Raw genomic sequence first — 17,413 nt, 5'->3', positions numbered from 1 at the left:
GGTCAGACATATCACAGATGGCAGGCCTGAAATGAAGTTTTATAAATTACTTACTGTAATTTTTAATTTAATTGGCATAGGTATTTTATTTATTTTATTTTATTTTATTTTTTTAAAGATTTCTTTATTTATTTATACAAACACTGGGTACAGTCAGAAGCGCGGGAGGGTGAGAGAATTCACCAGAGCCAGAGCGGGGAGCAGAGCAGGCTGAAGGACCAAAGTACACTGCTGAGGGTAGAAGCGGGCGGCAGGAGAGGTCTACGCGCCATGTGGGACCCTCCTCCGGTGGCCGGGGAGCAGCCGGGGATTGAACCGACGCTGCAGAGGCTGCGGGCAGCTTCGCAACCCAGCGCTCAACTGCTGTGCCACCGGGGAAGGCCCCTGACATAGGTATTTTAGACAAAATGTTTCTTCTTACAAATTTTTGTTGTGCATGTTTATGTAATGATATGAAATGACTGTAATGACTATCAAAGATGACCTGACACAGAATTTCCCTAAATTTGGTAATTGTTCTCATACAGAGTTTACATTTACAAAGTTAATGTATTGAATGCTTTTGGTGAAATGCTAAGCTTAAAAATGTGTTTCTTTTTACAAATGTAAAGTTCAGTAGTTGTAACAGAAACTGCCTTGAAAAGTCAAAAACATTTTCCAGATGACCCTGTACAGGAAAAGTTTAGTGAACTCTGATCCAGATCAACTGTTAGGGCAGCAAAATGATTTAACTGTGTGATGCTTAAAAATGTTTTTTTTTTTTTTTAAAGAAAAATCAGGATCATTTAATGATTGTGTTCATGTTAATGAAGGGCTTTGAAATAATTCTAACATAAGATTAAAACAATGCTACAGATTTTCAAAATAGTATGGGAAAATTATGCACCTTCTATGTGCAAAATGATACATTGATGGAGATGATATAAATTTAAATAAGACCAATTATGTGACAGGTCATTTATAAGCAGCTTTCATTATCTTTAGTTACTAAGTTGACTTCACTTTGCACAACCTCATAAACTGGTAACATTTGAGTTATTATACACAGTGGTCAGTTTTAAAAATTATTCTCATTTTAGTTAACTTGAAGTTTTATTGAGCATAAAGAAATAATTTGCATGCTTCTTCATTTCCCCATCTGCTGTTTTCAGATATAATCGGATTAGTGCAGTAATAGAACTGTGGATTCTTAGAACTTTGCACTTTAAAAGACTTTAGGTTTTAGTCTGTGAAATATGAAGTAAGTTAACTAACATCTAGAGATCTAAGGTGACTTACTGAAATCATGAAGCAAATCATGGATAGACTGAGTCTTGGGACTTAGATATGTATACACTCCCAGCTACAATAAATACTGCCCCAAACAACTGTGTACCTCTAACTCCCTAGGTAGATATAGATGTATATAGACATGAATATAGAACAGAGAAATTCTGAAGAAAATTCAGAAGTCTAAAATATCTCACTCCCAGGTTCCCCTATTACTGACATCATACATGACACATTTGTTCTGATCAATGGACCCACAATGCATCCATAGTGGTCCTTTATTAGTCAGTAAAGCTCATATAATTTCAGATTTCCTTTTTAACCTAATGTCCTGTTTCTGTTCCAGAATCCCCTCAAGGATTCCACATTACATTTGGTTGTGATTTCTCCTTATGCTCCTCTTGGCTATGATGGTTTTGACTCTCCTTGTTTTGGGTGACCTTGGCGGTTTTGAGGAACACTGTCAGATGTCTTGTAGAATGCCCCTCAATTGGGATTTTTCTGATGTTTTTATCTTGGTTAGATTTGTTATGGATTTTTTTAGGAGAAAAACCATAAAGGTAAAATGCCCTTTTCCACCTTTTTATTGTGCTCCTTGGAAGACTTTATTCTGTGCAGCCCGCACTTAACAAGTGAGGAGCTGTGCTCTAACTCCTTGAGAATGGAGTATATTTATAAATTATTGGAATTCTGTGGAAAGGAGATAGCTCTTCTCTCATTAAATTTTTCATTTATTAATTTTTTAAAGTCACTGTGGTCTCAAGGGTATTTGTTTTATGTTTTTGGTTAGAATCAAATATTACTGTATTTAGACGTTTGCTCAAATTGTTCTAGATTTGGCCATTGGGAGCTCTTCTGACAAAACTCAATCACTCCGTGTGTGTGTGTGTGTGTGTGTGTGTGTGTGTGTGTGTCTTTCTGTAAGTATGTATCACCTCCTTACTCTCTGGCACTATAAGATGTTCCATGCTCATCTTGTATATTTCCTACCTGTGCCTTAAAAATCAACCATATCTTTTTTTTCTTTATATATATATATATTTATTTAAATTTTATTTTTATATTCCCCATACAATTGCAACCCCCTTATTTTGACCCCAATCCCTCCTTTCCCCGCCTCCCACCCCCCATAGAGTGTCTCTGGTTCACAGTTGTTTGTTGATTTTGATATTTTCTTTTTTTTTTAAATAATAAATTTTATTTTTATATTCCCCAGATTTTGATATTTTCTTTCTTACAGTTATTCTTTTTCCTGGTCCCTTATTTAAGTTTTCTAGATTCCTGCTATGAGTGAGACCATCTGGTATATTTTTCTTTTTCTTTCTGGCTTATTTCGCTGAGCATGATTCCTTGCAATTTGTCGATGCAAATTGCATGTGTTTATCTTTTTTGAATGCTGAGTAATATTCCATGGTATATATGTACCACATCTTCTTGATCCAGTCATCTATTTTTGGGCATTTGGATTGTTTCCAAAGCTTAGCTATTGTACATAGTACTGCTATAAACATAGGGGTGCAGGTGCTCTTTGGAATTGATGTTTCTGTGTCCTTTGGGTAAATACCTAGGAGTGGAACTGCTGGATCATATGGAAGCTCTATGTTTAGTAGGTCCAGAAATCTCCACACAGCTCTCCATAGTGGTTGGACCAGTTTGCACTCCCACCAACAGTGCAGAAGAGTTCCTTTTTCTCCACACCCTCGCCAGCATTTGTTGTTGCTAGTTTTTTTACTATGTGCCATTCTCACTGGTGTAAGATGGTATCTCATGGTAGTTTTGATTTGCATTTCCCTGAAAAATCAGCCATATCTTAAGGAGCTCTAGGTTCTTTTATGGTATAGTTTTTAAAACTATTTAGAGAACACTAGGCATAATTGTTGCTATTGGTGTGACTTATATCTAGGCCCTTTTAGCTGATAAAGCAATATGTGTGCATTCTAGTCCATGTGCATACACTTAACTACATTTATTTATGTAGTCAATTGAATCTATTTGAAACCAAACATGAATATATACTGATACCTCCCCTTCCAAGAGAATTATTCTTGTTTTGCCAATCTGTTTTTATCAGTATTACTAAACTGTCAATAAGGTAGAACTGATTTATCAACTTATAAGGGATCATATATAATAGACAAAACCCCTTATACAATAAACACTTAAGCCACCAGGGAGGCCCCACTTTCACAAATTTTTTAGCCAGTAAATCTGCCCACGGGCATTTAGTTTGGTTGCTCGACTTGGCTATTGTGAATAATGCTGCTGTGTACATATTGTTCATAATGCTGCTGTGTAATATTGTGCATATTCATGTTTCATATCATCTTTTCATTTTCTTTGGTATTGCTTGCAGTGGTATTGCTGAGTTGGATGGTATTTCCATTTCTTTTTTGAGGACTCTATACTGTTTTCTATAGAGGTTGCATTCACCAAATTACATTCCCACCAACAGTGGATGATTGTTCATTTTTCTCCACATCTTTACCAAAATTTGTTGCTTTGTGTTTTTCATATAGGCCATTCTCACCAGGGTGAAGTGCTATCTCATTGTTTTGATTTGCATTTCCCTTAAAGTGAGTGATATTGAGCATTTCATGTATTCTTTGGCAAAGTGTCTATTTAGGTCTTTTGCTCACATTTTGATTTTTTGTTGTTGTTGAGTTATGCAAGTGTTATAAATAGTTTGGAAATTAACCCCTTATTAGAAGTACAATGTACAAATATCTTCTCTCAGTTCATAGGTTGCTTTCTTGATTTTTGTGGTGCTTTATTTCAAGATATAAAAGCTTTTTAGTTTGATATAGTCTCATATGTTTATTTTTCCTTTTGTTTCCTTTTCCATTGGAGTTCTGTCTCCCAAAACATTTTCGTGTTTGATATCTAGGAGTGTATCATTTATGTTTTCTTTTATGTATATTGTGGTTTCTGGTCTTATATCCAAATCTTTAATCCATCCATTTCAAAATAATTCTTTTGCATATGGAGAAAGCTGTGATCTAGTTTCCTTCCTTCCTTCCTTCCTTCCTTCCTTCCTTCCTTCCTTCCTTCCTTCCTTCCTTCCTTCCTTCCTTCCTTCCTTCCTTCCTTCCTTCCTTCCTTCCTTCCTTCCTTCCTTCCTTCCTTCCTTCCTTCCTTCCTTCCTTCCTTCCTTCCTTCCTTCCTTCCTTCCTTCCTTCCTCCTTTTTGCATGTGACAGTCCAAGTTTCCTAACACCATTTGTTGTTAAAGATGTTTTTCTTTTTTTTTTTAAATAGAGGCATGTTTTATTTATTTATTTATTTTATTTGTTTGTTTGTTTTGTTTATACAAGCACTGGGTACAGTCAGAAGCGCGGGAGGGTGAGAGAATTCACCAGAGCCAGAGCGGGGAGCAGAGCAGGCAGAAGGACCGAAGTACAATGCTGAAGGGAGCAGCGGGCGGCAGGAGAGGTCTGCGCGCCATGCGGGACCCTCCTCCAGTGGCGGGGGAGCAGACGGGGATCGAACTGGCGCCGCAGAGGCCGCGGGCAGCTTGGCAACCCAGGCTTAACCGCTGCGCCACCGGGGAGGCCCAGGTTTTCCTTTCTATACAGCAAAAGGGACAATAATCAAAATGAAGAGACATCCTACTACTACTGAATGGGAGAAAATATTTTTACACCATAAAACTGATGAATGGCTGATATCAAAATTAACAAAGAACATACACTACTCAACAAAAATACAGCAAACAACTCAGTCAAAAGATGGGCAAAAGAGCTAAAATGACACTTCTCCAAAGAAGAAATGTAAATGGCCAACAGGCATATGAAAAAATATTCAACATTTCTTATTATTAGGGAAATGTAAATCAAAACCACCATGAGATACCAACTTACCCCTGTGAAAATGGCACATATTAAACTAGAGACAACAAATGCTGGTAAAGTTGTGGTGAAAAAGGAACCCTCTTACACTGCTGGTGGAAATGTAAACTGGTCCAGCCATTGTGGAAAGCTGTGTGGAAGTTCCTCAAAACACTAAAAATGAATCTATCCTATGATCCAGCAATTCCATTTCTAGGAATTGACCCAAAGAACACAAAACTCTAGTTCAAAGTAAACCTAAACTCCTATGTTTATTGTAGTACTATTTATAATAGCTAAGGTATTGAAACAACCCAAGTGCCCCCAAACAAATGAACTGATCAAGAAGACATGGTATATATACAGAATGGAATACTACTCAGCAATCAAAAAATATAAACTCATGCCATTTGCAACAACATGGATGGAGCTGAAAGAAATCATGCTTAGCAAAATAAGTCAGGAGGAAAAAGATAAATATCAGATGGGTTTCACTTACATGTAGAATATAGAGAAACAAAACAAAGTATCAGGAAAAAGACAAAACTTGCAAGCTGACCATAGATATGAGGCATATAGCAGGGGAGGGATCAAAACAGGGGAAGGAAGGGCACAGGGGATCATGGTGATGGATCACGGGTGCTATGGTGTTGGGAGAACTATGGGGCTACATCTAAGAGTAGAAATAAAATACTTACAAAAATTAACAGCGATGTAAGAAAAATAAACAAGTTTAAAAAAAGGAGGTTTTCCTTTCTCCATTGTACAATTATGACTACTTTGTTGAAGATAATGCATATTTGTGTAGGTTTATTTGTGAACTCTTATTCTATTTCATTGGTCTGTTTCTGCTTTTGTTCCAATACCATACTATTTTGATTATTATCATTGTGTGCTACAGTTTGAGGTCAGTGAGTGTGATACCTCCATTTTTCTTCTTTTCTCTCAGGATCACTTCGTCTATTCAGGGTCTTTTGTGGTTCTATATAAATTTTATAATTGTCTCATTTCCTTGAAAAAAAAAGTCATTGAAATTTTGACAGGTTTTGCATCGAATTTGTAAGTTGCTTTAGGTGATATGGCCACTTAAACTATGTTTATTCTTCCACTCCATGAAAATGGGATATCCTTCCATTTTGTTTTGTCTGCTTTTGTTTCCTTGGGCAGTGTTTTACAGTTTTCATTATATAGTTCTTTCACTTCGGTAAGTTTATTCCCAGATATTTTACTGATTTTGGTAGGATTTTAAATTGGTTTCTTAATTTCTCTTTTTTCAAGTTTATTGTTTGCATAGAGAAAAGCAATAGATTTTTGTGTAGTCATTTTATATCCTTCCATCTTACTATGTTTATATATAATCATATAGATATCATATGGAAGGAATCCATTTTGGATTTCTTGTGTGACTTTTTTTCACCTTGTTGCTATTGCTAGGACTTCCAATACTATGTTGAACAGTAGTGGTGACAGTGGACATCCTTGTCATGTTCTTTTTTTTTTTTTTTTTGTGGGATCCTCGCCGGTGGTGGCCGGGGATGGAACTGGCGCTGCAGAGGCTGCGGGCAGCCTCGCAACCCAGCACTCAACCGCTGCGCCACCAGGTGAGGCCCCCTTGTCATGTTCTTGATCTTAGGGGAAATGATTTCAGTTTTTCACCATTTTGATATTTGATATGGGCTTGTTATACATGGCCTTTAGTATGTTGAGATATATTCCTTTTATTCTCATTTTAGTGCTGAGAGTACAGGGTAGATAAGGTTTAGCACAGGGAATATGGTGTTTGACATAGCGTGCACTGCTTGGTGTGGGGAATGGGTCTTTCAAGGTATAAAACTCACAGCTGGGTCTTTCTCAGCAAGGGGGTAGGGATAGGATTCTACCAGCTGTGTTGCTAGCAACTATATGCAACTGAATTCAGCAGTTCCAACATCACATGCAAAGTCAGTCTATACTCCCCTCTCACTAAATAAAATTCCCAGGCAAGGTCCGTGCAGCTACACAGTTTGTGCCTGGTCAATAGCTTATTTGTCTGACTGGTATGATCACGGCCTTAGATGCATTCTTTTATGCTCCTCTTGCTCTACCCTAGTGGTTTTTATTCCTCAACCTCTGAAGAAGATATGCGTTTTGGTTCCCTGTCATTGATGATGAACTGGTGAAATTTTCTAAGAGCAAAATTTTGTTTTTCTGTAGTTGTATTTAGGAATGATGCTTATTGGACCCTCCCTATTCCACCACATTGTGGGTAAATTCCCCTGGAATCTACACTGGTTTTTTGAAATCACATATGAAACAAAAGAGTAATTATAATCTAAAATATCAAAATACTTGCTTTTTACACTTGCCTATGTAGTTACCTTTGGCATTTTTTTCTTTCTTCATGTGACTTCCAGTTATGATTTAGTGTCCTTTCATTTTGAGCTGATGGAGTCCCTTTCATTTCTTATATGACGGGTTTACTAGCAATGAACCTTCCCTGCTTTTATCTTGGAATGCTTTCATTTCTCCCTCATTTTTGTTTGATATAAAATAGTTTATTGATAGATTTCTTTTGTTTTAAAAGATTTATTTATTTATGTATACAAGAGCTGGAGTACAGGCCAGAGATGCAGGGGGTGAGAGGATTCACTGGAGACAGAGTGGGGAACAGAACAGGCAGACTGACTGAAATACACTGCTGAGGGGAGCAGCAGGTGAGACAGGAGAGGTCTGCCTCACCATGTGGATCGCTCCCTGGTCGGCCGGGGATGGAACTCGTGCGGCAGAGGCTGCAGATTGCATTTCATTTCCCCTTTGAGCACTTTAAATATGTCACCCCACTGCCTTCTAATCTCCATTGTTTCTGATCAGAAATAGGCCATTAATCTTACTGTGGAGCCATTGTGCATGACTTGGTACTTTTGCTGCTTACTGTCTCTGTCTCTCCTGCTCTCTTTCTGAAAGTTTTATTATATTGTATCCTTGTGTGGCTCTCTGACTTTCTTGTATTTTGTTGAACTTCATTAAATTTCTTTAATTAAATTGGAGAATTTTCTGCCATAACTTCTTCACATATTTTTTCTGCCCCTATCTCTTTTCTTCTGGGACTTTTGCAATGATGGAATACTTAATGTTGTCCTCTTAGTTCCTTTGACTTGGTTAACTTTAATTTTTTCTTTCTGTTTCTCAGACTGGATAATTTCAGTTGTCCTATCTTCAGGTTTTTTGACCTCCTTTCCTCCCTTCTGCCTGCTCAACTTCATCTTGACATACCTTTGTCATAAATGGAACTAAGTATAGCATATAAGGAGTATTCGATAAGTAACTCAGTGTAAGTATATTTTTAAATTTAATTAAACAATGATAATTTCATGAGTTAGTTTTAATGTTCCTAAAGTAACAAAGTTGGCTAGATTTTCAAGTTAGGTCTATTATGTATATACCTAAGTATTACTTAAAATTACTTCCTATTATGACAGATAAACCTCTAATTCTCAGTGATTTAAGCAGCAATTTCTTTTTTCTTTTCTTTTATATATTTTTTACATCATTTTTCATTTTTGCACAATGTATGCATTGTCATCTTGGTTATAATCCCCATACAATTCCCACCCCCCTTATTTTGACCCTAATCCCTCCCCCCAGTCATATAAGAAACCAGTCACATAAGAAATGAAAGGGACTCCATCAGCTCAAAATGACAGAACACTAAATCATAACTCAAAGTCACATGAAGAAAGAAAAAAAATGCCAAAGGTAACTACATAGGTAAATATAAAAAGCAAGTATTTTGATTTTGATTTTTTACTTTATTGTAATTAGTCTTTTTCCTGGTCCCTTATTTAGGTTTTCTAAATTCCTGCTATGATTGAGACCATCCAGTAATTTTCTTTTTCTTTCTGGCTTATTTTGCTCAGCATGATCCCTTTCAGCTCCATTCATGTTGCTGCAAACAACATGAGTTTATCTTTTTTGATTGCTGAGTAATATTCCATTGTGTATCTATACCAGCAATTTCTTTCTTTCTTTTTTTTTTTAATTTTTTTTTTTTTATAGAGGCATGCTTTATTTATTTGTTTTGTTTGTTTGTTTGCTTGTTTTGGTTATACATGCACTGGGTACAGTCAGAAGTGTGGGAGGGTGAGAGAATTCACCAGAGCTAGAGCGGGGAGCAGAGCAGGCAGAAGGACTGAAGTACACTGCTGAGGGGAGCAGCGGGCGGCAGGAGAGGTCTGTGCGCCATGCGGGACCCTCCACCGGTGGCAGGGGAGCAGCCGGGGATCGAACCGGCGTCGCAGAGGCCGCGGGCAGCTCCGCAACCCAGCGCTCAACCGCTGCGCCACCGGGGAGGCCCAGCAATTTCTTTCTTCATCATGCAAAATTCTATTTGTTACAATCAGCAGTTTGTATTCCTCTAGGCAATGATTCACAGATTACATCTCCTATGTTTTTTTAATCCATGTCATTTTCTTGGGGCTTGGAGTCTATTGCATCTTATTTTTCTAGTTTGGTGATGGGAGAAAGAGTAATGTTCCTCTGTGGAAAGCTTTTATGAATCAGGCCTGTATCTATACCACATCAATCCATATGCAAGTGGCCAGAATTCAGTTACTTGACAAGATCCTGAATAATAATTTACTCATGTGCACAGAAGAAAATAGAATTATCAAATAATTGTTAGTCTACCACAGCCACAACCTATTAAATGCCACACAGTGTGCAAATGTGCATGGTGCTAGATATAAGATTCTATTCTAAAGAACTAATGTATACATTGCACATAATAAAAAAATAAACAATAAAGGAGACTTTCTCTGCCATTTTCAATCTTTAAACACCATCAAATATTTGAAAACTTCTGGTTTCTGGTTCAGTAGATGTAGGGTAAGGTAAAAGTATCAGGCTTCTCTGCCCTCCCACCATTAGGATGGATGACTGAACCCTAAGGTCCTGAATGCATGCCTGTTGGCGGGCACCTGGGCATATGTAGATGGGATTCACCTGGGCTAAGACTGCGCTTTTTAAGGGCGGCATCAGGGGGATGCCAGCAGAAGCAGAAGCAGAGAAGCAGAAGCAGAACCGAGAGCAGAGCAGCAGATACCACCAGAGACTGCCAGGGAGCCCAGAAAGAGTGAAGACTTGCTGGGGGCTGGGAGTCCTGTCAGCCTCCTGGCCCCCCCAGCACCCCTACCTGCCATGTACCCAGTAAATCCCAATAAAAGCCTGCAAAAGCCACTGAGGCTTCCAGCACTCTCTTCTCCTTTACCCAGTCTGCTGGATCTGAAAACCTGCACTGTGTCCATTCCTTCCTGTCTTACAGTGGACCACTCTATCTTAACAATAAAGAGCTGAACAAACTGAAATATCACCAATTCTTAGATCCTTTAGTGGAGCGAGGTCACAGGGCAAGCCGCTGCTCCCAAATTGGAGAAGCAAATTAAGAAATATGTGAGCAGAAATCTCTTTAGGGAACGAGGGTCGAGGTAAGAAAACCTCCACTGTAATTGACGAGTTGCTCAAGGCTCACTGTGGACAAATCAGAGTCACAAACTTCAAGGAGATCCAGATTTAAAGTCACAAAAGCCATATTTTTGTGAGTTTTACCTCCAGGAGTTCAATGTTTCCTCACAGTAAATATCAGAGAAATTCCTATTTGCTACTGGCTGGGAAAGAGGGAAAAAAAGCCCCTTTGAAATACAGAAGAGCATATTCTTATTCAAAAGCCCTGTCCTCAGGAGAAACTATTTTTAATCACAGCCTAACCCACCTGGGGGAAGGGATACAGGTAGCTCCAGCTCTTGCTGGTTTACCATGTCAGGGAAGGGAACAATACACTCCAGGCCTCTCTACAGTAGATTAAAATAGACCTACCTATATTTGTCTACAAGATATCCATTTTAAATATTATGACACATAGACATTAAAAACAAATGGATGGATAAAAATATTCCATGTAATGGATGGAGCTAGAAGGGATCATGCTCAGTGAACTAAGCCAGAAGGAAGAAGAAAAATATCGATGGTTTCACTTATAGGAGGAATATAGGGAAACCAAATAAGGGATCAGGAAAAAAAATAACAATAATATAAGAAAAACTAGCAGGCAACCATAAATCAGAGACATTTTGTGAGGGAGGGAGGAGAAAAGGTATCAAAACAGCCGAGAGAAGAGTACAAAGGACTATGGTTATAGTTCATGGGTGAATTGGTAGTGGGAATTTTATGGGGAATACACAATGATGTAAAAGATATAAATAAAAATAAATTAATATAAAAATATCATGTTAACACTCATCAAAGGATGCAGGAGTAGCTATATTAATTTCAAACAGAAGACATCAAAGCAAGGAAAGTTATCAGCGATAAAGAAGGCTACTATATAATGATAATCAATTATCCAAGAAGACATAACAAATCTTAAGGTGTGTATGCCTAAAAATAGCAAGTATCAAACTATGTGAGGCTAAAATTAATAGAATATAAATTATAGTCAACTGATCTTTAACAAAGAAGCAAAAGCCATAAAATGGGTTAAAGAGTATCTTTCCTACAAATAATGCTAGAATAACTGGATGTCCCCATGCAAAAAAATGAATCTAGATACAGACCTTATACCTTTCACAAAGACTAACTCAAAATGAATTATAGACCCAAATGTAAATCTCCTAGAAGAGAAAACCTAGGAGATTTTGGTATGGTGAAGACTTTTTTGATGCAATATAAAAGATAGGATCCATGAGAAAAAGCAGTTTATAAGCTGGACTTCATTAAAATAAAGAACTCTGTTCTGAAAAACAATCTCAAGGAAATGAAGAGATAAGCCATAGACTAGGAGAAAATATTTCAAAATACATAAAGACTTTTATTCAAAATATACAAATAATTCAACATTCAAATGAACAACTATATTAAAAAATGGGTAAAACACACATGAATAGTGGGGAAGGTCATGTGTGTGAGTCTGAGATAGGAGAGGGTATATAGGAACTCTGTACTTTCTGCTCACTTTTGCTGTTAACCTACACCGTCTTTAAAGAGTTAAGGAAGTGAAAAACAAACAAAAAAACTTCCTGTGACTCTAAAGAGTCATATAGCCAGCAATTGATAGTTATGTGTCTCCATGACTTCTTGAGATTAAAATAAATTTTTTGGGGGGAGGGAAGGGAAATCTTATAATGAAGACTAATATTCAAAAACAAACTCTTGGATTCTGACTGAAAAACTGAGGTTACCGAGCAGAGATGATAGAGCAGAGATGGTAGAGGGAGACTGGGGAGAGTGTCCAATGGGCTATGGTGGAGGGTTATTTTGGTGGTGGGCTTGGTCTGGTAAATACATTTGAAGAGGTGTGAATCTGTATTCCTGAAACATACAGTGTTGTAAGCCATGTGACTTTAAAAAAATGAAAGATTTATAATAGATGTGGGCAAGGCTACTCATTTGACATTTAAAAAAAAGGGAAAAAAAAGCATATTAGTGAAAATGAATTAAATTTATCTTGACTGCTCAAAGAACAGGGCACAATAAAGGTTGAAAACCATTACTGTTTAAATCTTAAACCAAACAAAAAATCAGTGCCTAAATATTTTTCTCAAGGCAGAAATTTGGCAATTTTGTTGACTCCAAAAGAAAAATGGCACACTAGAACAAAAAAGTTTGATGTTCCATGATTATTTATTATTTTGTTTATACACCATAGTAAACATAACATTTTAAATATCTGCCTAATTTGTTTTAATACACTATTCTTATTTATTAAATTGCCACATAAATAAGATTAGGCCCTTTTGTTTTTCTAGAAAAATAACAAGACTAGGAGTTCCTGGACTAGACCACCTAGGGTTTTCAGACAATTAGTGAAGTCATTTTCTTTATATTAAAACTTCATTGCTTCCACCTGTTCTCCTTTCAAGTGATGCAGATAACAAAGAAATTACTTATCTGGTTAATTTAGTAGGTTTTAATAATACCTAATTTATTTGGATTATTCATCAAGGGTTTTTTTTTTGTAAGGGTAATGTACCCCAAATTAACATTTAGTTGTTTTTCTTTCTTTGAAACTTAGTTCATATTTTCATTAACAATACAAATCTAAACATCTTGGCATCCCCACTTTATGTCCCTTTTCTACTGCAGTTTCTATAACTCTTTTAAGAAACTATGTTCTTGGGTTGCGAAGCTGCCCGCGGCCTCTGCGGCGTCGGTTCGATCCCCGGCTGCTCCCCGGCCACCAGAGGAGGGTCCCACATGGCGCACAGACCTCTCCTGCCGCCCGCTGCTCCCCTCAGCAGTGTACTTCGGTCCTTCTGCCTGTTCTGCTCCCCGCTCTGGCTCTGGTGAATTCTCTCACCCTCCCGCGCTTCTGACTGTACCCAGTGCATGTATAAACAAAACAAACAAACAAATTAAAAAAAAAAAAAAAGAGTATTTAAAAAAAAAAAAAAAACTATGTTCTTGAATTCCAATAAGAGCTGGAGGAATTTACTACTTACCAAGTGCTTTCAGTTAAATAAACAACATGGGTGGGTATTCTAATACATTTATAAGAAAAGTCTATTAACAAGATGCATGTAGGTGTTTTCTTTAGAGGTTACCAAAATAAGAGCTACTAGTCAAAAATTAAAGCAGCATGTCTTATGCTGTTCCTTTCAGCACAGTGTATATTTTTGCGAGTTAGGTATTTGAGTTTCTTGACTTCGTTCGTTTGTACGCTACTTAGAAAGCAAGACAATATTTTATAAATCTATGTCAGCCCAACAAAACCAACATGAAGCTTAAAATTCAGTTAATTCCCTGTCAGCGAAGTCCTCTCATTTGGTCTTTAGGACTCTCGTTTCCTTCTGCTTTCGGATATTCCCATCGTTTTTCTGAAGTCCCATTATTAGACTGTTATTGCTTTAGGTTTCCACAATTTCCTTTTATAACTTCGTCCCTGCCCCACATCAACACACTAGAGAATACCTAACCACTGCTTCGCCAAAGTAAAAAAAGAACGCGAGAACTTTTCACGTGTGGTGAAAAAACATTCCCCTATAATACATTCTAACCCTTTCAAACTCTCTGTACACATTCACACATCCACCAGCAAATGCACTTCGGATCTGAATTTGAATTTGCCCCTCTTCTCGTTTCTCCTACCTACTGCCATTGCTCTGCCTACTGAACCCAACTCCTCTTCCCTTGCCTTCTATTTCCAGGAGAAACAATAAGCACTTGATTTTTCGGGGCTTTAAACATTAGGACCCGCTTTCTTCGTGCACGTCAGCCGGCTGCCTGGCTCGCTCCCCGGCTCCGCCTAGACTTCCAGCACCCCTAGCTCCAGGCTCGCTTAAGCGCCACTTCCGGATCGCCGGTGTATCCACTTAACCCGTCCTCCCAGCGCCCTCCTTCCTCTACCCGCCTCTCCCCGCCCCCCGCAGGCACTTCCTAGAGCTTCGTGGTAACCGCGGGAGGGATCCGAACCGGATGCAGGCTCCCGAGTGCGAGAGGGCGCCTCTAAGGAGACTCTGAGTGGCTTCTCCAGCCTGAGACTTTCGGTCTCGCGGCGCAGTCGGGTGGTGGCGGTGCAGGAGGGACAGTTTGTTTTGAGCACCGACTGGGGCACACCCGGAAGTGGCGCCTTATAGGAGCTGAGCCGTCCATGGAGGCGGGTGCCAGGTATGGGAGGCGGAGGGGACGCCGCGTACACTTTGAGGTGTCAGCCGAAGGTGCTGTACCGCGAGGGGTGGGAGCCGGCCTGCCTCTGGCTCTGGTTCTAGGGTGGTAGTTCCGGTTGAGTTCCGGGCGTCCAGGGCCTCGCGCGGCCGCACAGCTGGTGAAGGGGTTCGGTGGCCAAAGGAGAGCCCGCCTAACTTCATTCTTCCCCTCCAGGGGACCCGCTCTCTTGAGGTCACCACCTCTCCCTCTCCCTCCTTTGCTGAGCGAGTTCTGGGGAGTGGTACCGGTGAAGAAGTCGCAGCTGGAGCCAGAGAGCCCATTACAATTTCTCTGCTGCTCGCTGGAGGCGAGCGACTGCTGTGGTGGCGACTGTTACTTTTCAGGCTATTCCAGCCCTTCCTGAGAAATGCTTTTTCTTTCGCTGCACCAGCGACTCAGTTACTTCTAATCTTTTTACCCTTTTCAGCCTCAAACTTTGAGTTCTCCGCACCTTACAAGATGCTGGAGTCATATGTGACTCCAATTTTAATGAGCTACGTGAATCGCTACATCAAGAACTTAAAACCATCAGATCTACAGCTTTCATTATGGGGCGGAGATGTGGTTCTCAGCAAACTCGAATTAAAGTTGGATGTGCTCGAACAGGTAAGCTGAGTATCTGTCATTGACTGGAAGCGTTTTCAGCTAGAAGTTCGTTCTACCCCTCACTTTGACTTTATGCTTTAAAAACGTAATTTTTCTGTTAACTAGAGACCTTCCTTTAGAAAGTATTTTTAAAAATGTTTTGTTAAATTGGGTTCTCAAAAGTTGTCTCAACAGACAGGAAAACAATTTTATTGTTCCTGTTCGAATTCTTCAGGCTCTTAATTCAGTTCTCAAGTGTTACTGATTTACATTGCTAAGGGTCTGTATTGAAGCTGAAAAGAAGTTACCTGTTGATATTCCCAGAGTATTGATAGACATAGATTGAGAATGCCAACAAAAAAGAAAACTTCTTTCTTTTAATGTTAGAATGTTCTATACAAATGAAACTTTAAAATTCATATACATATTAATTCATTAAGTACATTTATTACTAACATGGTGGGTAGCTGTGAGGTTTGAGAATAAAATTAACTGTGGAAACTAAGAGTCAGAGACCAAACTGCTTTTTTAGGAGGTAAGGAAAGAATGAATTTGGTGGGGATAGTTATCAATAATTTTTAGTTATATTCTACTGCTTTATCCGTTACTGAATAGGGTTTAACCAAGATAATACTCTTGGCTCCTTCCTCTTCTTCTCTCCAAGCTTAAGCATTTTAATATTTTTTAAGAATGAACACAAATTTAAATGCAGAGATCAGCTTTTACTTATATACCTGTGTTACTGATACTCAGATCAAGAGGATATTTCTTCCACCTAATGGCTCCCTGTGACTCTTTGTAATCAGTACCTCCATCCCTAAAACAGGTGAATGTTATTCTGACTTCTGTCAACAAAGATAACTTTTTCCTGTTCTTAGATCTTACATAAATTGGAATCATTTGTGTCTGACTGCTTCAACATTGTGGCTAAGATTAACCCATGTTGTTGCATGAGTAGTTGTTTTATATTGCATTGTAGGAAGATTCACAATTTAACTGTTTTCCCTCTAAAGTACATTTGGATTGTTTCTGTTTTTGGCTATTATGAAGAAAGCTTTATGAACATTCTTGTATATATATTTTGGTGGATATAGGTATTAATTTCCCTTAGGTATAACTTAGAAGACAGGCATATGTTGGGCTTTATGGTGTTCTGAGGTGGTTGTACCAATTTATAGTATTAGCAACAATGTATGTTCAGTTTACACTTTTGCTTTTACTTAGTATTTGTGTTAATTTTAGCCTTTCTGGTGCTATATAGTGCTATCTCATTGTAATTTAAATTTGCCATTTCTTAATGATGTTAACCACTTTTTCATATATGGCTTATTGACTAGATAGCCACTTTCATAAATTCTCTGTTTTGCCTTAAATTATTTTTTCTTTTTATTATTAATGTGTAGTTCTTTATGTATTTTGAGAGTGAGTCCTTTGCCAAATATATTTTGTAATATATCATAGTATGTGGCTTGTCTTTTTTTTTTATGGTGCTTGTCTTCTAACTCATTTAAAAGTGTCTTCTGAGGAACAAAAGTTTATTGGGGTCCAATTTAAATCATTCCGTTATGCTTAGTACTTTCATGTCTTGTTTGAGAAATCTTTGCATATTTCAAGGTCAGCAAGATGTTTTATATTTTAACAAATTTATTGTAGATTGTTTTTTAAAAATTTTTCTGCACATGTGAAGTAGAGGTGAAGATTTATTTTTTTCCCCATTGGTAAGCCACAGAGCCAAGTCAAGCCACAGAGTTTCTTAAACCATTCTTTCCGTAATGAATTGCAGTAAGTCTGTTGTAAATTGGGCTGTTATAGTGTGTGGGTTTGTTTCTGAACTCTTATCTGTTTAGGGGTTCACTTGTCTATTTTTGTGTCACTGGCACACTGCCTTTTACAGTAAGTCTTTATCTCAGTGTAATTCATACAACTTTTTTTTTTCTTCAAGATTGTTAACTGTTGTAGGTCCTTTGCATTTCCACATACATTTTAATTGTAGCTTGTAAATTTTAGAGTTTCTCCTTAGAAGGGAAACCCATTGATATTTCTGTTGTAACACTGAATGAA

The 17,413-nt window shown here is 38.1% G+C and overlaps 1 protein-coding gene across 13 annotated transcripts in view; it reads left to right on the top strand.

The window, feature by feature from the left end:
- The window catches only part of VPS13B (vacuolar protein sorting 13 homolog B), a 622,702-nt gene that overhangs the window by 18,585 nt on the left and 586,704 nt on the right, over positions 1 to 17,413 (top strand). For 12 of the 13 annotated variants that reach the window (XM_054692064.1, XM_054692065.1, XM_054692066.1 and 9 more), the window contains one exon: positions 15,195 to 15,373. In XM_054692064.1, the coding sequence (XP_054548039.1) occupies positions 15,227 to 15,373 (147 nt within the window). In that variant the 5' untranslated portion in view covers positions 15,195 to 15,226. Of the gene's footprint in view, positions 1 to 14,480; positions 14,729 to 15,194; positions 15,374 to 17,413 lie in introns of those variants that run through there. The other variant, XM_054692063.1, reaches the window with a different exon arrangement.

The sequence above is a fragment of the Talpa occidentalis genome, unplaced genomic scaffold (assembly GCF_014898055.3).
Source record: "Talpa occidentalis isolate TD23 unplaced genomic scaffold, MPIMG_talOcc4v2.1, whole genome shotgun sequence".
Lineage (NCBI taxonomy): Eukaryota > Metazoa > Chordata > Mammalia > Eulipotyphla > Talpidae > Talpa > Talpa occidentalis.
Note: the sequence above shows the minus strand (reverse complement) of the source record. Positions and strands in the feature narration are given on the sequence as shown.